The 23534-nt window shown below is 50.4% G+C and overlaps 1 protein-coding gene across 1 annotated transcript in view; it reads right to left on the bottom strand.

Moving 5' to 3' along the window:
- Nucleotides 1-207: 207 nt before the first annotated feature.
- Nucleotides 208-23534, bottom strand: part of CALN1 (calneuron 1) — a 94185-nt gene continuing 70858 nt past the window's right edge. Inside the window, exons 4-6 of the mRNA XM_062507174.1 lie at nt 6845-6998; nt 4497-4499; nt 208-335 (exon numbers count right to left, since the gene is read on the bottom strand). Coding sequence (XP_062363158.1) covers nt 208-335; nt 4497-4499; nt 6845-6998 — 285 coding nt within the window. The remainder of the gene's footprint in view (nt 336-4496; nt 4500-6844; nt 6999-23534) is intronic.

Raw genomic sequence — 23534 nt, forward strand, 5'->3', positions numbered from 1 at the left:
AAAACCTTTAAAGCATTAGAACAGCCCTTTGATGTCCCTGCCAAAAGGATGTGGTCGGTTCACAGGACACGCTGCTGGCTCAGGCTCCTGCTGCAGGCGCCGGCTGTGCCCGCGTGTCGGTGCCGTGGGATCGGGGCGGGAGCTCTCCCGGGGTGCGCATGCATGGCTGCCATGGCGCTGCCAGGACCTTTCTGAGCCGTGCCAGCACTACTCCATGCCGCTGCGCAGGATCTGGTTGGCCGCGATCAGCATCACGCTGATGATGAAGGCCATGGCGAAGGCGCAGATGAGGCTCTTGCGCACGCACGTCTGGCGGTTCTGCTTCTGGGCGTGCACTGCGGGGACAAGAGGGACGGTCAGACACACCAGGGCTTGTGTTCCTGCCTGGAGCAGCTCAGGAACCCTCCTGTCTTCACTGTCACCTCTCCCTACTGGGACATTCCCAAACAACTCACTCAACCTTCCAGGACTTCCAAACCAGCCCATCCCAGTCCTTCCCAACCCTTCAGGAACTCCTCTCCCTCATCATGGCTTTTAACCCCTTTAAATGCTCACAAGGATATTTGGGATTAGCTGTGTATTTCTTTTAAACTCTTTGTGAAATTGGAATCATAGAATGGATTGGGTTGGGTTGGGTTGAAAGTGACCGCAAAGGTCATCTTTGTCCCATGAATAGGGACAGCTTCCACTGTCCCAGGCTGCTCCAAGCCCAGTCCAGATTGGCCTGGGACACTGCCAGGGATCCAGGGGCAGCCACAGCTGCTCTGGGCGCCCTATGCCAGGGCCTGCCCACCCTCACAGGGAACATTTTCTTCACATTATCTGACCTAAACCTCCTGTCTTTCAGTTTGGACTAAGTTGTCTCTGAAGTTCTTTTTAATAGCAAATGATCGACCTTGTGTGAATCCCTCCAACTCTTCCAGGTCAAATGGGAATGAAAGGAAAATCAAGACGTTCTCCCTGATGACACTCAGGCCCCCACTGTGACAATTCCCAGGAGCATCCTTGGTACATGAGTCACTTTTCCAAACTGTTTTAGATTTTCTGTGCTTAAGCCAAATCAGATTTATTAAGAACCTTTCCAAGTGACTGTTTGCAGAATAATTGTCAAAAGAGGTGAGAGCAGCAATTAAAAAGCAGATAGAGTTGAGATTTTTAGCACTTGTTTTATTTAATTTTACTTTTTGCTAAGCTCATCAGTGAGAATTCGTGCTGTGACTTAATAAAGCCAGTATATGTCTCTGTCTTGGCCTCCCCACATCTGAATGTCAGAACCACGTGTGCTGTCGGGGCACTGTGGAGATATGTGCGCAAAGGTCTTGAAGGTTTCCCCAGGCAGTCCTAGGGTGGTTATGGCTGGAAGAGCCCAGTTATCACCCCAGCACTGCCACAATGGTCAGCACTAAACCATGTCCTCGGTGCCACACTTTTTGGACACTTGAAGGGATAGAGACTCCACCATTGTTGGGCAACCCTTCCAGTGTAGAAATTGCTCCTATTTTCTAATCTAAGCCTCCCCTGGCCCAGCCTGAGGCCGTTCCCTCTCCTACTGTCCCTGTTCCCTGGACCCCCCCCCCATCTGTCCCCTCCTGTCAGGGAGTTGTGCAGAGCCACAAGGTCCCCCCCGAGCCTCCTTTTCTCCAGGCTGAGCCCCTTCCCCAGCTCCCTCAGCTGCTCCTGGGGCTCCAGCCCCTTCCCAGCTCTGTTCCCTTCCCTGGACAGGCTCCAGCCTCTCAGGGTCTGTCTTGTCCTGAGGGGCCCAGAACTGATCCCAGAACTGGAGGTGTGACTTTAGCAGTGCCAGCACAGGGGACAAGCCCTGCCCTGGTGCAGCCCAGGGGCCATTGGCCTTTTTGGCCACCTGAGCACACCTGGGCTCATGTCCAGCCACTGGCACCAGCACCCCCAGAGCCTTTTCCAGCTGTCCAGCTCCTCTGTCCCAGCCTGAAGCATTCCATGGGCTGTTGTGCCATGGAACAAGTGCAGGACCTGGCACTTGGCCTTATTGACCCTCATTCAATTGGCCTGTCCACGTCAGTCAGGGAAAACCAGGAAATCATCCCACACTGGATGGGCAGCTCTGCCTGGCTACTCTGGGCCTTGCTTTGGTCTTTGGGCTTGGTTTGCCCTGGGAAGGGATGTCCCTGTCACCTTTTCCTCATGGATGGTTTTGTGATGACAGGAGACTTTCAGATGGTTGACAACAACCCCAAAACAAACCTAAAATGCACCCAAGGACAGGCTTCAGGTGCCCATGTTTGGATAGCTGGAAAGGAGAATATTTTTAGAATATGTGGAAAAACCCCTTGTTGTGATCCAGTCTTGAACCTCATCACACAGAGAGCCCTGCATGCTGGGTTTTGAGTCCCAGTTTTCTCTCCCGTCACCTCCTCTGGCTGGTGTTCAGCAGTGCCTGTGCCCTAATCCCAGCTCCCAGTGGCCCCAGCTCAGAGCCAGAGACACAGAAACCTCCTTAGGGAGGGTTGGAGCCATCCTGCCCCAGGCAGGGAATGTGAGTGAGGTCTTGATGTGTTCTGGGCAGGGAATGAAATGCCCCCCTGCGAGCAGCTCTCCCAAATTCCTCACTCTCTGCTTGCACTACTCTGCTCCTGGATTCCTTCTCTGGCTTTTATAAACCACACAGGATCAATGCTGTGGCTCCCTGGCTTTGTGCACGGTGCCCCGGTGATTTGAAATGCTCATTCCTGCCCAGCTGTAGTTATTATTTTATTTTTTCTAGTATTTCTGTACTTCTACAGCACTTCCAGGCAGCAGAAAAATCACCAGCATTGCTGTCAGGTTGGGCCTGCTGATGGAAACAGCAGTCCAAGACTGGGCAAGGGTTTATTGCGATAACAAACCCACCTCTTCAGAGGAAAAGAGTAAAACATGCTTGGTGTTTTTGCAGAAATGTTCCTGGATTGAACAATTCTTGAGGGTTCTGTTATAAACCAGAGCCTGAAGGCAGCAGGGTGCAGGGAAGTCCCATTTACTGCTCTTTACCAACTGAAGGGACACCAAACATCTAAATTACCTACAAATAACCCCAGGGGAAAGGGGGATGACTGTGGAGGGGCTGAAGGCCCAGCCAGACCCTCTTGCTGTTGGTACAGAATGACTCCAGTAACGAGGTGGGTATCACCATTGCCCTGCTCCCTTGAAATCCACAGGGAGACAGAGGAGCTGGAATTCCTGATGTCCTGATTCCTGGAATTCTTCCCTATGTGCTGTCCTCTTGAACATGAAGTTCCATTTAACCAATCCTGCTTACTGGGGAGGGTTTGCCCTCAGTTCTCTCCTTTCTCTAAATTCATAATCTTTGAGCACAGAATCTGCTTTTCCTGCTGGCACCCATAGCTGGCATTGTCCCAGGGCTGGATGCCAACATTTGGGTGCCGGTGGGAACTCTTACCACCCCTGGGACATGCCAGGGGTTGGATGTGGAGCTGGTTCATTGGACTTGGGCAGATCCTGAGGCTCCTCTGGAGAACTCAACCCTTCTTAGGGGAAAGAGCAACCCAGAGGTTTCCAACATCCATCAGACCTCACCAGGCAAAGGCAAATCAAGGCTGGTTCATTCTTCTTCTCAACACTCCCAGGACAGGCTGGTGAGGAGAACTCCCTCACTGGCACAGACCACTGCCCCCAGAACTCCTCCAGCAGGAACTGGGGTTAATGGAGCCAGGCTGTTTCCAGGTCACGATGCCCATGGTGGGTTTGGGATGTGCTCCTAGCACTGGGAGCCTGCAGGAAAACAGTTCCTCACAAGGACAGCAGCAGTGTATTTATAGTGGCCCTGTCCCAGCCGTGCCATAGGTGAGTTATGGTGGCTTGTTCTGGCTGCCTGGAGTTATTTTTGGTTTAACAGGTCAGTTTGTCATTGCCAAGCCGAGCTGAGTGGGACGGGGGGGGCGGGGGGGGGGGAAGGCAGGGGGAAGCTGCTGGCTGTATCCTGTGGATTTGGGGGTCGTGGCTGAGAGCGGAACCCTCCTGGCAGGCAGCACCAGTCCTGTAACCACTGACCGCTGTGCCACCAGCTTTGTCCTGAGTGTTGGATCAAGGGAACTGCCAGGAAAAGGCTGCTGGACTGTAAATCTTTGGGAACACAGTGTTGCTACAAATTGTCCTTTCCCTGTGTCCCATGAAATCACACAGCACTCAATGTCCTGTCCTGAGCGCTGATAAAAACAGAGATAAAGCTGAGGACAGAACCGTGCCTCTGCCCTGGGTGTGTCCTTCCCCTGGATGTGACATCCTGCAAATGACTTCAATGTTCAGAGGGAGCTGAGGAAACCCTGAACTTGGCCCTAACTACAATACAAGTATTTTATTTGGGGTAAAATATGTGGTGAGAGGTGCAAGGTCTGTCATCCACATTGATACTGAAGAATATTTCATGGTCATAAAGACCTCAATATCACAAAATGTCATAATTGTACGACAGAAATCTCATGGATTTGTACGGATGGTGATATTACCTGTACAATACTCTTTACCACCTCAGCCAGCTCACCCAGCTGTGAAGAAGGGGAATGTCCAGTGTGGAGAAGGGACATGTCTCTGCCCAAAGGAGAAGGTTTGGGACTGGTCTGGGATCCAAGAACACACCCAGAGGTGACACCAAGTGGAGATCCCCCTCTCACCAACGTTCTCCTGAAAGTTTCAGCTGTGTCTGCTCCCTTAGGAGATCCCCAAACCTCAGTGCGAACCCCTGTGGTTCATCTTGGCTTCATTCCTCCCCAGAATTAAAGGCCCTTCAATGGGGTGCATTATACATTAAATATAGATGGGAGCTGAGAGAAATATTTGAATTGCTATTTGAGGAGTTGAACTAAGAAAGGAAGTTCTTTTAGTTCTTCATCCCATCCCAATGTAGCACCTAAATAAAACTCTAGAAATTCTATCCAAAAAGCATCTCCTTCAGTGCACAATTAGAAGGGAGTGACCCCCAGGGAGACGCCCCAGGACAGCTGACAGCTATGCCTTAGTGCCACAGTCCATGACGTGTAATTCCTGCTATTGAGCCCTGCAGGGATCCTGGTGTTTGAGAACTGGGAACTCTGAGGGCACTGGTGGGTCGTTCCTAGCAAGCCTGGAGAGCTGCAGGGACTCAACCTGCTCTTTCCTGGCAGAAATGCTCCTGTCAGAGCTGTCACAGACCAGAACTGTCCCATTCCACTGGGATCTGGAGCAAAACTTTGCCCTGTTGTTGACAGTTCAGGTGATCTTGATTCCCTGCTGGATTTGTATGTGCTCCTAACATCTAAAAAAGGATCTGTTTTGCTTCTAGGTTCTGCCTGGCACCAGCAATGCCAAAACATCCCACGAGAAAAGCTGTTCCTGCTGTACTTTTGGAAACTGGAACTTCCAAAATGAGATGCTGAGCATTTGAGACCCACATTTTTTTCCTGGGTGGTTCAGCCAGGCTCCCAAAACCCTGCAGCAGTGACAACTGGCTTGTGTCCCCAGGGATCAGCATGTCAGCGGGTACCAACAGCTCCAGGCAAGGAAGAAACATCTCTCCCTCCTGCTGCCCACCAGGAGGAACATTAAAATTGTTGCTTGGCCTGATGCAGAGAGTGTTGCTGCTGCCTCCCTCCTGCAGTTGTTTTTTAAATTCAGCTGTGCTCCTCCAGCTTCTCTGCAGTGCTTAACAGAGGGGAGAGTAAGAATGGAGCTGCTGCATCTCATTCATTAGCAAGGCCAAGGACTGGGCTATATCTTCATCCTCTGCTTGGTGCCTCGACCTGGTGCCCATTCAGAGCTGTTTGACCCCACAGAATATCAGTATTTCCCCCAAATGGTCGGAAGCGGCTCTACTAGGACACAAACTCTGAGCTTCTCTGTTCCATTTCCCTGGGTTCTTCTGCACATGAGATGATTTCATGGAATCACAGGACAGTTGAGGTTGGAAGGGAACTTAAAAACCATCTTGTTTGTGGGCAGGGACACCTTCCACCAACCCAGGGTGCTCCAAGCCCCATCCAACCCGGCATGGGAAACTTCCAGGAGTCCAGGGGCAGCCCCAGTCTGGACAACAAGGACTTACTTGGTTGTTCCAAGCAGCAATACTTTGGAGCAGCATGAGTTCCTCTGGCCAAGGAAATGAAAAGGCTTCTTCTGACGTGGCTTAAAATGGGGAATGTCCTTGCCAGTGTCGGCTCTGTCCAAGTGCAAAATCCACTCTAGATCCCAGTGTATGATCCTATTTCCTGATCCCCTGTGGCTCTGCTGAAGGAAGGAAATGTTTCCCCTTCTCTGGGTGCCTCCAAGCACTGCTCAACTCTTAACTTTTCAGAGCTCCTCATGTGTTGAGAGGAGCTGTCCTGGCTGAGGCAGGTCCTGGCAGCTCAGAGCAAAAGGTACCCAGGGCAGCAGGGCACAGACCTCTGCTTACTGCTGGTATTACAGTGCAGGACAGAATTCATCCCAGCTGTTCCTTGGGAGCCTTTTTGGGATTTGAACAGAAAACTGGAGAAGCTCAACACAGCTTGGTAGGGCCTGCCTACCAAGAAAGTCTTTCCGTGGTAGGATGAGGGAAATAAAGGTGTTTCTGTAGGGAAGTTCAGCCTAGCTTAGACACTCATCTCAGCACATTCCTCTGCCTGCATCCCACCAGAGAGAGGGGAAAACCCCCAGTGCTTCATCCTTGCACCTGAAAAAGAATCAGCTTTGCTGAGGGATAGAAGAAATCTGAGGGTAGCTGTTGAGCTCTCTGTGTGTCCTGCTCCTCACTACAAAATAACTCCCTGCCAACCCCGTGCATTCACTCCTGGATCAGAGCAAGCTTTACACACACAGGAAGGGGATAATTGAACAGAAACCCAGGGACTTTCTCTCTCACCTTCGAACTCCGTTTGGCAGTTGCCAGAGTTCTCGTTCAAGCTCTCCTCCTCATTGATGATGATGTTCTCAATGTCCTTCATGGTGAGGTGGTCACGGAAGGCATGGTACAGGATGTGCTTCAGCTCCTCCAGCGTTATCCTCTGCATGTCAAACTGTGGGAGACAGCCCAGTTACACCCAGGGCATGGGGCTCTGAGGAAAGCAGGAGTGAGGGAATGCCACAATCCCCAATTTTTGTTTTGTCAGCCTCATTTCAACACCCCAGTGTGGGTTTTTGCTCTTTGGGGTTGGTTTCACCTAACAGTGAAGTCTAAAAATGGGTGTTGCCCCTGCCAGCTCCCTTGGCACTGCTGGAGCAGAAGAGAAACCAAGTCCTGTGCCAGGGATGGCCTTCCAGGCTGGAGAGGCAGCAATCCAGTCCATCCCAACAAAGAGAAAACCCTCAGCGATTCTCCTGGTAGCTCTCACACATTCCATGAGCCACAACCCTGTTTCTGCCCCCTTTTTTACCTTCCTAACCCCCAAGTTGTGCCTGGGTGGGAGGAATAAGAAGAGGAGACTTCCCTCTGAGCTGATTTCTGTTGTAGATCCAGTAGGAAACGCTGTTCTTACACCAACCAAGTGTTAAACCCACAACTCCTACTGAATGCAAGCATTTTGTCCCAGAAGGACATTGGATACGTGCAGTTTGTGGTATTAATTAATCCCTGCTAATGGTGCAGCAGAGAGGAGACACACCCTGGCTGCTTTGCTGTGCCAGGGGAGCAGAGGAGTCTCTCTGAGTTTAGTAAAGAAGGATGGAAATGTTCCAAGTCATGATGAGGTTTTCCAAGGGCTGCAGAAACTCCTCCTCTGCCCACCCCTGGAACTTACAGCCCCAGAAGGGTTCATGCACAGCAATCAGGGCTCCTCCACCCCATCTGAGCCCCTAGCCACCCTCAGGGTATCCAGAAAGTCCAAACCCCTCTGGTTCAATGCCCCAGTGGAGGAAATGCAATGCCAACTCACAGCTACTTCTGCCCTGGAGAACGGGTGTGCAGCAGGAAATTCCCATTCCTTCCCCAGCCTGGGGAGAACAGGACAAACCAGGCAGGACAGGACAAGGGGAATGGCTCCCAGCTGCCAGAGTTTTGATGGGATATTGGGAATTAGGAATTGTTCCTGGGAGGGTGGGCAGGCCCTGGCACAGGGTGCCCAGAGCAGCTGTGGCTGCCCCTGGACCCCTGGCAGTGTCCAAGGTCAGGTTGGACACTGGGGGACTGAGCAGCCTGGGACAGTGGAAGGTGTCCCTGTCATGTCAGGGGTGCCACTGGATGGGCTTTAAGGTTGCTCCAACCCCAAGCCTTTCTGTGCTTCTGATTCCCTGAAGGCAGAAAAACCAAATCCACAAACTACAGCAAACCTCAGATTTGTATTTGCCTTGGAGAATTGTCTCTGAGCCAGGAACTGGAAAAGAATTCCAGCAGAGGTTGAACATCAGCCCTGACGAGGTGGAACGGGGTCACCACATGCTGAGGAGATGCTCCTGCAGGCAGGAAGTGACCACGGGGGTGGAATTATGGGTTTGCCATTTGGATGGAATCAGGAAGGGGCTCAATGTCAGGCTGGAGTTTCCCGGGATGAAGACTCCAAAGGAATGCAGGATGGGGTGTTGGGTGAGAAATCCTTGGATTTACCCCCATGCTATCAGCAATGCAGGAAGTCACCCAGGAGGGCTGGGAACATTGGGCAACTTCACTGCCCTCTGCAAACCTCCTGCAACACCCCGAGCACTGCTGCAAGGCAACCAGAGGAATTATCCCAAATTTCCACACCTTCAATTGCCAGGAGAAATGCTTTTTGTCATGGAACAGGATGTGAAGAGCACAGCTGCTCCCTTTTCAACATTAAAGACAGCAGACCAGGGCTGGTGAGATTTGTACATGCACAACAAAGCAGGATGGAAACTGGTGATTAAATCCCAGGGGGATTTGCAGCCCAGCTTTGAACTGGGCACCAAGGAGCCACTGGTGACAATGGGATGCTCGCTATTTTTAGCTGAATCCCCGAGGAACAAGGACAGAAGAAAAACCAAACCCATCAGCTCTGCTGTTCACAGAAATACTTTTCATCTGGATAGAGCCAGGAACTTTGTCTCTGGTCCTTGTTGTCCACTTCCCTACACACTCCTTGCAGCAGGGTTGGGGTTGGTGCAGGAGGTAAGTGAAGGGAATTGGAGAAATTGGTGCTTCTGTGGATGCTGGATAAAACCAGATGGATGTGTGCAAATCTGTCTGCACACACAGGGATAGATGGGAATATTGCAGGGCCCAGATTAAGCAAAGTGCACTTATTTTCCTTTGTTAAACTCCTGGAGGATTAATTATTTTGCATCTGTGCAATGAGCGGTGGTCAGGAAGAAAACCTCAGGCTGAGCAACTCAGGACTGATGAGAATCCCAGGATGAGCTGGGTTGGAAGGATCTCAAAACCCATCCAGTGCCACCCCTGCCATGGCAGGGACACCTCCCACTGTCCCAGGCTGCTCCAAGCCCCAGTGTCCAACGTGGCCTTGGGCACTGCCAGGGGTCCAGGGGCAGCCACAGCTGCTCTGGGCACCCTGTGCCAGGGCCTGCCCACCCTCCCAGGATCAATTCCTAATTCCCAATATCCCGTCCATCCCTGCTCTCTGGCAGTGGAAGCCATGCCCTGTGCCCTGTCCCTCCAGTTCCGGATGCTCCCAGGCTCCCTCTCTGCCTTCCCTTCTCCAGACCCTGGGAGGTGCTGGGAGGTCTCTGCACACCCTCCTCTTCCCCAGGCTGCACAGCCCCAGCTCCTTCAGCCTCTCAGTCTTTGCTGCTCTCCCTCTCTCCCAGCATTGCCACTAAAAAGCTTTTGCAGAGTCTTCTGTCGGCCTGCCTCTGCTCCAGGCTGGAGCTCAGACATAACAGTGGGGATCAGCTCATCCTCAAATTGTGCCAGCAGTAATGACTTGAGGGGTTTGGGGTCTTCCTGTTCCAGTTAAAATCTGTCTGGAGGGAAAGAACTGTTCTCTTGAAAAATGCTCAGCTGCTGCTGAGCATCTCAAATGTTATGCTAATAGAGAGACAAATTATCTTTTTTATTGTTTTGTTGTCATTTGTATCTTTTAGGAAGTGGAAAAACCTCAGATGGAATTCAAAATCACCCTCACTGGCTCACAGGAATTGGACTCAATGATCTTTGGGGGTACCTTCCAAGTCAGAACACTCTGTCAAACTGTGAATTTATGCAGTGATTTTTGGTCTCTTAGCAGGAACATGGTCCTTGCTCCTGCTTATGCAGGACATCTGTCCTCCCTGAGCTCTGTGTCACCCTGGCCAAGTGTCCAGGATGGGTCCAGCTCAGGGCAGGCAGGGACAAGCTCTGGTTAGGCTCCCAAGTAATTCCAACTATCCCTGCTCTCCAACCCAGCAATTTCCCTGATTCACTTTTCAATTACTCCAGGTTTTATTGTGGTAATGACAGGAACCAGGGAGCAACTCTTAACTTTTATTGACTCTGTGGGGAGGAAAATGGGGACTGTGGCAAGCTGGAAACTTTCTATAGGATTTATAATTAGGAGAAATCAATGGAGCTGTTTGTGAGCCTTGGAATAATTAGCTGTGAGCAGTGAAACACAAACTGTGCTGAGGCTCAAGCTCCAGGTGCTGGTGTGAGTGGGAGCTATGGAGAGCACCAGGAACTGGGCAGTGCAGCTCCTGAGGGACACCTGAAGCTGGAGGATGCTGTCCCATGAGATACCTGGAAGGGAAAGTAGACCTGATCCAATCAATCCAGCCTGCAGCTTAATTCTTGACTTAAAATTCCTGCAGGGAATGAATCCCTACCTTGGGTCCTTGAATCTCCTTAATCAAAATTTCCCAAATTTGTGTCTGCCTTGCCTGCAAAGCTCCATCCCAGGTAGTTCTGCGTCCTGTCTGGCTCAGGCTCCTCTGCCCTGTGCAGGAATGGTTCAGTGGGAAGGACTTGTTCCTTGATGGAGTTAAATGCTGAAACAGCACTTCTGATCATTTCATATCAGCTCAGCTTTAAAACAAAAGAGTGGGAGGTTCCTCTCTGGAATCCCAGGGTGGCCTTGCTGCCCTGCAGGTGGGTGAGGCCAGGGGGACTCTGTAGTGACAGGAGCAGGGCCAGACTGGGAACCTTAAAGCCACTTTGCTCAACAAGAGGTGGGACTGGCTGCTCTGGCAGGGAGGATTTAGCTGGGAGAGCACTCACACCCAGGTTTCCCACATAAACAACCTGAAAAGCTCAGCTGGGGATGTTGAGGGCTCCAGGTGGAGCAGGATTTTGCCTCTTGTTCTGAAAATTAATCCTGCAACCTCAAAAGCTTCAAAGCATCAGAGAATCATTTAGGCTGGAAAATATCCTTGAACCAAGGGCCTGACCCCAATTCAGCACTAAACCAGTCACAAAGCACCACATGTGCAGTGACCCCAGTTCCAGCATTAACTATGGCCCAAAGCACCGTGCCCGTGTTTCACTGAGCTCTTATTTGGGACAGTCCTGCACAATTTCTGAGTAACATGCAAAGCCTTTGTTTTGCCCTCAGATCTTCTGCATGCCTTGAATAATCCCAGGGCACCTGCAGAGGGGCTCTGCCCACACTGCCACAATGGGGGTGTGATCCCAAAAACACCTGGAGTCTGCAGAGCAGCTGGGCTTTATGCACATGTATAGATACATTTGTATGAAGAAATGTACTATCTTATTATATATTATTATTGTTATTGTCATTGATATTACTACTACTATTAGTTATTGTTGTTGTTGTTGTTATTGTTGTTACTTAGAGGGATGAAGCACCTCTCTGGCAAGTAAAGGCTGAGAGAATTGGGATTGTTCAGCCTGGAGAAGATTTGGGGTGACCTCACTGTGGCCTTCTAAGACCTGAAGAAGCCAACAAGGAAGATGGAGAGAGACTTTGGACAATGGATGGGACAGGACACAGGGAATGGCTTCCCAGTGCCAGAGGGCAGGAATGGATGGGATACTGGGAAGAAATTGTTCCCTGGGAGGGTGGGCAGGCCCTGGCACAGGGTGCCCAGAGCAGCTGTGGCTGCCCCTGGATCCCTGGCAGTGCCCAAGGCCAGGTTGGACTTTGGGGCTTGGAGCAGCCTGGGATAGTGGAAGATGTCACTAGTAACACATGCACACACACACACACACACACACACACATATATATATAAATGGGAACATATGAAATATTTTCCAAATGTCCAGGCACACCCCTCTCCAAACCCCTCCCAGCCTGCAAGAGGGAGCAGAACTCCACCCATGATGGATTATTCCTTCCTGCTAGGGGATGATGTGGGCAGGACACAGTTCCATCCTGCCTAGAGCTGGATCCCAGGACTGACAGCCTTGCCCTCTCTGCATGTTTTTATCCCATCCCATCCCATCCCATCCCATCCCATCCCATCCCATCCCATCCCATCCCATCCCATCCCATCCCATCCCATCCCTCACACAGAGCTCAAGGCTGTGTTTGGTCCCATGGGGGACACACTCACCCCCAGTGCCTGGAGCACAGGGAGCCCCGCAGGAACCATTCCCCCTGGAATAACATGGGATGTTCACCCAATGCCTGGAGCACAGGGAGCCCAGCAGAACCGGCAGGACTCAGACACTCGGTGACAAGTGACCAGCGGGTTTCAGGGCATGTTCACAGCACTCACTGAGAAATTCACATCAGGTTTAAGTGCACGTTCACAGCATTCTAACCCCAAATAGCCAGCCTGAGTATGCACTATGAAATGATGAGGAATTCCAGCCTCATCTGGCCCTGTCTACCTCCTGTGTGTCCCTTCACACACCCACAGCCCACATGGGATCATCAAGGAACATCCCTGGGCTTTCCCAGCTCTGCCAGAGGCACTGGTGTCTGTGGCTTACAAACTGCTCAGGACAGGGCTCCAAACACCCTCCAGGGGTGGGGGGGATTTTGTGGCTGTCCTGTGCAGGGCCAGGAGTTGAGCTTGATGGTCCTTGGGGGTCCCTTCCCACTCAGGATATTCCATAATGCCAGTGTGGATTTGGAGCATCCCTGAAAGCTGCTGGCTCCATAACTCCTGGGACAGGTGTCTGCCAGGAACCCATGGGGACACATTTGGCTCTGGGGATGGCAAATGCTGCTGGGGCTGGGCTGCAAAGAAACCTTTTCCATCCAAGAACAGACCTGGAGCTGTAATTCTCTCCTGGAGGTGTAATTACTTCTGCTGGTCTCAACCCCTGGTGAGGCTGGTCCCAGCCTTTACTAGACCCAGACTCATTCCAGGGCAATGATTTAAGCAGGGGAGTGGGTCTTTGGCTGTGTCTCTCCACTTCCCAGCTGGGAACCAGTGGTTCTTAAACTGGGCTAAGAGGAATAGGCCTCCTGACAGGCACCACCTCCACAGCAAACACAGCAGGAATATGAACCTGGCCCCATTCAATTAACTTGAAATAGTTCAGTAAACCATGGAGAAGTGGTGGTTTGGTGGGGTGTTTTAATTAGAGAATGCTTTGAGACTGCAGCACAAATTAACAGGCCCCAACAATTTCTGTGGTGTGGGTTTAGGGCTGCCAGGACTCACCCTCATCCTAATCAAAGGGAATCCCTAACGAGGGCTGCACCTTCCTGACCTTCCATGCCAGGCCTGAAGGAGTCTCTGGGGAAGCAAACTCCTCATATTTAATTAGGGCTAAAGCTGGGAATTCCCATTTGGCACTGACAAATCTGAAGTTCTCATGGATTCCTGTCCTGGGGTAAACCCAGGAGTGGGCAGAGGTAAAGCTGCTCTGCTGGTGCTGTCTGTGTGTCCTCTGCAGGCAGGGATTTCACCCTGAACTCTTCCCCCCGGCTCAGTCAGTGGGAGCGCAGCAAGGGCATTTTGGGACAGGTCACTGTGAGGGCTGTGCCAGAATTCCAAACATTCCAAGGGGATTTTCTGTCTTTGCCCCACAAAACGTTCCTCCATCAGGGCAGAGCAGGGGGTCTGCACCCCCCCCCCCCCCCCCCCAGGGCGACCCTCAGGGGTGGCAGCTGCTGTGTCTGGGAACGCTGGAATAGCTGATCCAGGCAGCAGCAAGGTGCAAGGGCACCTCTGCTGTGTGCCAGGCCAGGTGCCCGGTGCAAGACAGCAGCCTGTGACAGTAATGACAACCCTGACAGCACAGGGGGATTGTGCACTGAGGAGAAGCCAAGGCCTTGCAGAAACAACCTCCCCTGTGTGTTTCACCAAGCAGATTGAGCCCGACCCTCAGGGCTCTTCCCCATTTCTCACAGGCTGCTGTGGATCCCTGCCTGGAGAAATGATCTTTAATGTGCTCCTGAATGGGATGAGGCAGCAGAAACCTGAGTGAGGACAATGAATGGGCCCTGCTCCTGCTGCTGTCTCCTGGAAGCCCTCGGCCAAAGGAAACCAATTTTTTACTTAGCAGCTACAAATGTTTGGAGAATGCCGGGAGAAGTGGATTTGAAGGTGAGACCTGTTCCTTGAACTGCACAAAGGACACAATAATTCATAAAGGCTTTACAAGGCAGACCCAGAGCTGCTGTAGGGGACTTGAGGCATCCTCGGCACTGCTGACAGTGGTTAACAAAAAATAATAACAACGAGGCAGCAAAGAGAGCTTCTAATCCTGCTGCGCAGCACCAGCCAGAGCCAAGATAGAATCCAGGATGGGTTGGGTTGGGAGAGACCTCAAAGTTCATCCCTGCCATGGGCAGGGACACTTTCCACTATTCCAGGCTGTCCCAAGCCCCAGTGTCCAACCCGACCTTTGACACTTCCAGGGATCCAGGGGCAGCCACAGCTTCTCTGGGCACCCTGTGCCAGGGCCTGCCCACCCTCCAAAGCAAAAGGGAAAAGAGAAAAATACCGAAGTTTTTATTCTGTACTTCCATCAGCAAGTGATGTTCAGCCACTTCCCAGGAAGGACTCCAGCCCCTGAAGTGATTTCCCCAAAGACAAACATTGTAAATAACAAATTTCCACCTTCCTCCCCCTTTTCTTAGCTTTTACATCTGAGCTGACATCACATGGTCTGGCATATCCCAGGACCTCAGGACTGGCACCTTCTCATTTGCAAGACATGAAATATTGAAAAGACAATTTTTTTTCACAGTGAGAAATTCACCTAAAGAGAAGAAATTCATCTGTGCAGGGAAATGCCATGATTTGTCAACTGACACTTTCTAAGGAGAAGGAAGTAATAACAAATTTGAAATGCCAGATGTTCCTGATGTTGCTAATGGGGCCCAGGAGCTGACAGAGAGGAGATGGAAGTACCACCACCAATGTGTCCCAGAGGGCCCTGCCCGGTGCCCCAGCAGCTGCACAGCCAAGGCACATGAACACCACATTTGGGGCTATTTTTCCAACATCCCCCCGAGCTGTAGAAAGCAGGGTTTCTCTAAAGCCCATTCCATCAGCCCCCAAAAGCCCCAGGCTCCCATGAACACACATTTGCTGAGAGGTGACAGTGAAACTCCCCTGGTGGCTGTCCTGGATCTCTCCTGACAAGTCAAGAGCCCTGAGGGAAGTCAGTGAATGTCAAATTCAACTGGAGGCAGAAACAGAGAGCAAAACCCCTCCCCTGCTGCAGCTCATTTCAGCAATTCCAGAGCAGAGGATGTGAAAAATTGGTGCTGCTGCTCCAAGGCTCAGAGGATGGGAAGGACAGAAATTATTTGAATATTTTGAATTTGTTTCTGTCTATCACCTTGTGCTGGGATGTGGATTTGTCTTTCCTTATATTTGCATGTTGTAATTATTTTTATGTCACCTTTTGCTCTCCACATAGCAACCATTGTTTGAAAGCAAGATTAATTCAGCTGAAAAGTACAACATCAAAACTAAAGCCTGGAGTATCTGCTCAGTTACTCCAGTGCTGGGAGGCCATGATTTTTTTCCTTGCCATGCTACAAACAAGGTGATCACTTCTGAAGTCCTCTCCATCAATTCACTTGGCATTTGTGAGCTCCTGGCAGCTCCCAATAAGAGAGAGAGAGAGCGCAGAAAATACAGATCAGCTGTCAGTGCTGAAAAATAAACTTCACCAAAGTGATTTTAATGCCTGACTCAGTAGGTACCAAGGAGGGAGCACTGGCACCTCCCCACTGGGATAAATGAGCAGCTTCTCCTGCAGGAAAGTCCAGGAGGCACAGGGAAAGCAGGAGCAGAGCTGGGCCCCCAGCACAGAGCTCAGCACAGGTGATCCCACAGCAGAGTGCAGGTGAAATGTGGGAAGAGCTCAGCTGGGAAACTCCTCCTGGGGACAAGCAGGAATGGTCCAGATTGGGAACACATTTAGGAGCTGCACATACTTGTTTGGATCCCACTGGGAACGCAGTGGGAACTCTCCCAGCACCAGCTCCCTCTGGGGAAGAACTTTTCCTTGATCTCCAGCCTGACCCTCCCCTGCTAGCTGGGGACTGTCACCAAGGCAGGAGAGTCCAGCCCCATCCCAACCCTGAGCTCCCACCTTGGAACAGCCACATCTCAGGAGAGAGATCTGACCCAGGCCTGTGACATCAGGCTGCTAATTGCACTTCAGTTCTGCATGAATTAGAGAAATATTTAGCTCAGTGACACTTAAGGGCTCTTGTCCCACTAAAATAAACTGAATAAATTGTCACACGGCACCTCAGCTCCCCCAGCCTGTGCCTTGCTTGGACAGCCCAGGGACAACACCTGGGGGGAAATCAAAGCTGGGCTTCCAAAGAGACCCCAACATGCTGGGGATGGAGCAGATCTGCTGGGAGAAGAGGCTGGGAAAGCTGGGATTGTTCAGCTGGAGAGGAGAAGCTCCAGAGTCACCTCACTGTGGCCTTGCAGGGCCTGAAGGATCTCACAGAAAAGATGGGGAGATACTGTGGACAAGGGCCTGGAGTGCCAGGACACAGGGAATGGCTTCTTACTGTCAGAGGGCAGGGTTGGGTGGGATACTGGGAAGGAATTGTTCCCTGGGAGGGTGCTGAGGCCCTGGCACAGAGGGCACAGCTGTGGCTGCCCCTGGATCCCTGGCAGTGCCCAAGGCCAGGTTGGACTTTGGGGCTTGGAGCAGCCTGGGACAGTGCAAGGTGTCCCTGCCCATAGCAGGGGTGGCACTGGATTTAAGCATTTAAGGTCCTTCCAACCCAAACCATTCATGATCCCTTGAGTTCAGCAGTCATCAGACCAAGCCTTACACCCCAAATCCTGGCAGCAGGCCCTGAGGGTCTGCTCTTCCCACATCTCCAGCATGGAGGACCAGGCTCTCCAGTACCACAGCCAAGCTTTAATTCATGTGCACAGCTATCCCAGGAATGGAGTGGATGCAGCCCTGCCACATGTGTGGGGACAAAGCAGCCCCCTGACTCTGGTGACACAGCTCAGGCTCCGCCACCCTTTGCTGAACCTCCTTGTCCTCCATGCCCTGACCCCAGGCTGCTCGCCTCAGTGTTCCCTCTCACCCAGGAGCCACAACACGGAGCTGAATTTATCAGTGCTGGGAAAGGCTCAGCAATCAAAAAGAGCTGCTAATCCTGATGATTCCAGTGATACAGCCCAAGGAAACACAATCCTGTCCCATCCTGCTGACAACTCCGCAGAAATATTGGGATCATTTGTTTGGGTTCAAAGCTATCTGACAGGATGAGGGGATTCACTAAAACAGGATACTTCCTACCTACAAATCTTCTTTTATTTGGAATGCTATGAACAGCCTAAAATGTAGCAGTCCATAAAAACAGGGAAAAAAAAGCTGGAGAAGAAGCAGTAACCCTGTCCTGCCCCAGGACAGTATTTGTAAGGACAACACTTCCTACCCCTGAACTGACCATTCTGACACTGCATAACACTTTCCCCATAAGAAATTACTATGCCTGTGAACAAAACACAGAATTCCTGGAACTCCCTGAAAAAAAGTGTGGAGTTGGGTGGGATGGTGTTTTCTCACACAAGGGACAGGACAAGGGGAAATGGCCTCGAGTTGTGCCAGGGGAGGTTCAAGTTGGATATTGGGGAATATTTCTTCATGGAAAAGGTTCTCCCACACAGCACAGCTGCCCAGGGAGTCATCATCCCTGGAGGGGTTAAAAAAAAGGGATGTGGTACCTGGGGACATGGTGGTCTTGGCAGTGCAGGGGGAGAGCTGAAGAGGGAGTTTGGACAAGGGATGGAGGGACAGGACACAGGGAATGGCTTCCCACTGTCACAGGGCAGGGCTGGATGGGATACTGGGAGGGAATTGTTCCCTGTGAGGGTGGGCAGGCCCTGGCACAGGGTGCCCAGAGCAGCTGTGGCTGCCCCTGGATCCCTGGCAGTGCCCAAGGCCAGGTTGGACACTGGGGCTTGGAGCAACCTGGGACAGTGGAAGGTGTCCCTGCCCATGGCAGGGGTGGGATATGTTGAATTTTTAGGTCCCTCCCACCCCAAAACATCCTGGCACTCTGTGATGCTGGATATGGAAAATGAGCATCATGACACACTGAAATATTCCTCCTGACACCAGACCACCCCCCTCCAATAATTCTCTATTTCTCTTTATCCCACTGGGTCCAAGACCTCATCTGGAGCTTTGCTGAAGTCTCCTCTGCTCTGCAGGTGCCAATCCAATTTTCTCACCAAATTATGAAATGTGTTAATAAAATCCAGCTGATTACAATCCTGGAGTCCTCAGCTTCTGCCCCAGCTCTGGAGAAGGACACGAACCTTCCAAAGGTTGAGCAGGGATATTTTTCTACTAGGAAATGTCACTGATCCATGAAAACTCTGAGCCCTGACTTCACTAAAACCTCATTAATCAGAGGCCTAATGGTGAGAGGGAAGGACCTGGCAGCCTGACTTGAGCAGACACTCACCCTAGAAGGGAGCAGGAGAAATAGCATTTACTGATGTGACCAATTCCATCCCTGGAAGAAGAACCTGTTGTGAGGGACACCAGCACCAGCTTTAGGGTGGCCTTTTGGCTGGAAGGAATCCTCATTTCATCAGTCTTTGAGTCCAGATTTGGTTTCAGTAGTCCCTGAGTGCAATTCCTTTGCAAATGTTACTTAATGTTTGTTATTTACCCAAGAGCCTTGGCTCAACAGCAGCGTTTTCATCCCATCCCATCTGCTGGAGCAATTCCTTCTTTTGCAAAATAAAAATTCACAGATTTTGCAGAAGAAAAAGCTGAGGACAGAGGCTGAAATCAATGCTGTGACACTCAGTAGAAGAAGGAGCAGGCTGCAAAGCCAGGGTCTCCTTTGCCTTCCCTTCAGTCCTGACCTGGGAACATCTTCAGAGCCCCATGGCAGAAGGACAAAATGTCTGCTCAAACCCAACTGGGATTGTGGTCCGCCGGTATTTGGGTTCACATCCATCGTGCTGTGTGAGGGGAGGGGTTGAGCTTGCCAAGGATTTATCTTGAACTTGGCTCATCTGTCTGAACAAATGCAAATTTGTTCCTGCCCTACACAGTGACCCCTGGGTTTGGGGTCAGGCCTGATGGGTCCCCCCAGCTCTCAGGGGTGACACCCCCTCAATGCCTGGCTGCAGAGGAGCCCTTTGGAAAGGTCCTGCTCCTTTCCTTGCCTGGGGTCAGGCTCCACCACCAGCTCCAGAAAGTCCCTTTCCTTGGTGACACACATCAAGTTTTCTGTTTTCCCTGCTCACAAACTGGCTTTCCCTGCAGGAAATCTCTGCTCCCTGGCCAGCTGTTCCAGCTCATCAACTCCTGTCATCTCTGACACTTCTGGAGCGCTTCATCCCAGTTTGAAATCCCTCAGGAGAGAGAAATCCATGGCTGGTGAGGGTTTTGAGTGGCTCCTTTCCTGCCCCTTTTCTGTCCTGTTTGGCACAGCCACACCGAGGGGAAGTTGTGCTTTGCTGTCCCCTCCTCCACGTGCTTTGTCATTTCCTGGGCTCCCCCAGTCTTTGCTGCCCTAAGATTTATTTCACAACAGCTGACTTCACCAAGAGGGGGTAAAGGAAAGCAAACAGAAAGAAACAATCTAAAATGTTCCTAAAATCTAAAATGACTGCTGCTCTTTCATAACTCAGAAGTGCTGGATCCCAGAAAGGTTTGGGTTGGAAGGGACTTTAAAATCATCTCCTGCCCTGGGCAGGGACACCTTCACTAGAGCAGGTTGTTCCAAGCCTGCTGTTTCCTCATCTCTGTGGTCCCTCTGTAACCTGCCCATTTACTGTGGATTAATTTTGCTGTCTGTGCTGAAGTCAGGATGAAATATCAGCTTTCTACCTGAGTGTGTCAAGTGCACCTGGGTTTTATCAGGGAGATAAGGTGAGAAGACTCTGTCATATCTGCCTGGAGCTTAGGCATCAAAACAGGTTCATTTTTCACTCATTTTTTTTCCCAGTAAAAGGAAGTGTGGATTCTTCAGGATTTTGTTGTGATTTTGTTTGTTTTTAAATCCTATTTGTGCTTTTTTTTTTTTTGGCATCAAGGTTCACTGAATAAAATTTACATTTAGGCAACAAAAGTTCACAACAGACTCTGCCACTTTCTGTATTAAACCCTTCATTTCCCTCTGGATGCTCTGGTTGGAGAAGTTTGATGTTGTTGATTCTCCAAGGGAAAAGCTGGAAAGAGCTGCAGGGAAGCGAATTCCTGAGCCCCCAGAACTGCTCTTGGTGTGCACATCCATATCCATCAGAACTGATGTAATTAAAAGGAAGGCATTGCAAAATATAATTTGAAGCAGTTTGCAGCATTAATACATAATTTTCAAATTGTTTGGGAAGAGAGAAGTTAACAGAATTGACAAGGCAATGTTATATGCAGTGAGAAGGAATAAAACTTAGTCTTCAACTTATATATCCTGTCAATTAATAAAGGAATGGATATAAATGAGATGCTCAGGATCTGAGAGAACAAAGGGGAATCTGCTTCTCTCAGAGTATCAAGAGCCAAAGCAACACATGCTGGAGAAGACAGGAAAATGCATCCTGGGAACAGGTGTTACTTTTAGCTGGTCTTTGGAGGTGCTAATGAAAACTCCCTAAAATTAATGGGATCACAGGGAATCCTGAGTATCTGATAAATTTCTGGGATTTGGCTGTGTAAATTTGACATGTCTCCATCAAGGAAACGTTATCACTCCTTGTCTCAGCCCTGCAAGCAGCTTCGGTAAATTTCCCTGATCTAATTGCTCTTTAATAGTTTGTTGTGTGAGCACTCGCTAATTATAAGTCAGGCAGCTTTGTGAAAACACATCTGAAATATTCCTACAGGTGAGAAATGGGTTTGGGGAAGAAAGGCATTTTTGACAGGGTGTGGTTTGTGAGTCTTGGGTGATCTGAAGTCCTGCTTCAAACACCAGCACTGAGTCAGAGCATTGTTGTCATTAGACATAAATAATTCATCAGGTGAGGAGACCCAGGTAGCTCTGGCTTTTCTCTGGGTACTGCATTTTAAAATAAAAATAACCTAACTCTTTATGCTGTTGTTTATTTCTTAATTTTTGCAGGTTTCCCTCAGACTCTGCCGTTCGCACCCAGTGCAGCACACACAGGTTGTGATCCCAGACTGGAGCATTCCCACAGAAATGGGGAACAAGAGGAGCTGCAAAATGGGACTGGGAGGGTGCCCCAGGGGTGTGTGGCACTGCTGAGACCCTCAAACCCTGGGGTCAGTTTTGTGCCCCTCAGCACAAGACAGACCCTGAAGGTCTGGAGCATGTCCAGGGAAGGGAACAGAGCTGGGAAGGGGCTGGAGCACCAGGAGCAGCTGAGGGAGCTGGGGAAGGGGCTCAGCCTGGAGAAAAGGAGGCTCAGGGGGGCCCTTGTGGCTCTGCACAACTCCCTGACAGGAGGGGACAGCCGGGGGGGTCGGGCTCTGCTCCAGGGAACAGGGACAGGAGGAGAGGGAACGGCCTCAGACTGGGCAGGGGAGGCTCAGAGTGGACACCAGGAGGAATTCCCCCATGGAAAGGGTGGTCAGGCACTGGAAGGGGTTGCCCAGGGAGGTTTGGAGTGCCCATCCTTGGAGGTGCCCAGGGAAGGGCTGAACGTGGCACTCGGCGCTCTGGGCTGGGGACAAGGTGGGGATGGGACAGAGGGTGGGTTCAGAGACCTTGGAGGGCTTTTCCAGCTCCAGTGATCCTGGGATTCTGTATGGTCCTGTACATGTGCAGCAGGGCCAGGGCTGGTGCTGAGGTTCCCAAGGAGATCCAACAGCAATCCCAGCACAGCCAAAGGGCAGGGAGTCCCTCCCACCCTTATATCACATTTCTGCTTCTAACTTCAGCCTTGGCAGAGACTTCCAGATCAGAGGAATGGGATAAATTCCTGGGAAAATGCAGACTTTGCTAACTACAGAACAAAAGGAAAGGCAGAAGGAATCCCCAGACAGCATTAGTCCTGATTGTAATTTATGCAATAAAAATAAAAAGTGATGGCTTAAATTGGAATTTTCTGTTGCCTCTCGGAGGATCAATTGGAGTTTTTTATCCTACATTTAGATGCTAATGATGCAATCCATCACTTCAGGGCCATTCTGGGGCAATGGTGGAGTTTAGAGGTCAATGAGAAACAAATTCCTCATGAAGTATTGAATGCTGGAAGAGGAAAGGTTGAATGCTGGAAGATGAAGGAGATACAGTGTTGTCTTTCAGAGAATATCAGAGCTCATTTTCTCCACTAATGGTGGTGGAACTGTGGGGTCTGGACTGCTGAAGTTCAAGATAAGGGTCTATCACAGCTGCTATTTGCTTATCTCATGGAAAGGAAAAAAAAAACCAAAATGTTTGCTTTTATGTTCCTGAACTCCATCTCTTTCTTTGGGAAGAAGTTTTCCTCCTGGTGGATGTAATAACCCATGGATGGACACGTGCATGGGCAGGTTCAGAGTAGATGTCAGGGGAAGAACCCTACCTTCACTGCAGAAGGGAAGAAGAGAGACCTTGAGTGAATAATTTGCCAAGTTATTTTGGGAAGTTCTGTGAACTTCCAGCACATCCAACTTGTGCTGTCAGGAAATTTCACACCTTGCAGGAGAAATCCTCTCCTTGGGCTTGCTCTGAAACTGCCTCCTGTTTCACTTGTACCCTCCCCAGCTCTAGTTATCACCTTCCCAAATTCTGACATAGAAAAGATAACCCAGTTATCTTTTCCTCCACCTAAGTTATCCACTTAAGTTTCCTCTTTTTATCCACTCAGGTTTCTTCTTTTCAGCCACCAAAGTTTCCTCTTGAGGAAGCACCACCTGAAAATCATGAAGGTTTCCTCCTCATTAACTTCTCCCATCCCACCATCTCCCTTCCAGGACATGGTGGAGCAGATCCCAATGACTTCCAAGAAATGAACACACACCACGAGCTGTTTTTTTCCCCTATTCTTTTCTCAACCTTTCCCAGTTTCCCACTTGCTGTTTGACTGCTGAGGACTGAGCCAACATTCCCATGGATCTGCTAAAAAAAACTTCAGGATCTCATTCCTGAGTGGTGCCAGCCCAAACCATTCAAGGATTCCATGATTTCATGATTCTGGGACTCCATGATTCTGTGATTTCATAATACTGTGACTCCACAATTTCATGATTCTATGATGTAATGATTCCCTGACTCTATGGTTCCATGATTCTATGATATCATGATGCCATGAGTCTGTGATTCCAATGTTCTATGATTCTATAATTCTACGTCTATGATTCCATGACTTCATGACTCCGTGATTTCATGATTCCATGATTTAATGAGC

Source organism: Cinclus cinclus, chromosome 22 (genome assembly GCF_963662255.1).
Source record: "Cinclus cinclus chromosome 22, bCinCin1.1, whole genome shotgun sequence".
NCBI lineage: Eukaryota > Metazoa > Chordata > Aves > Passeriformes > Cinclidae > Cinclus > Cinclus cinclus.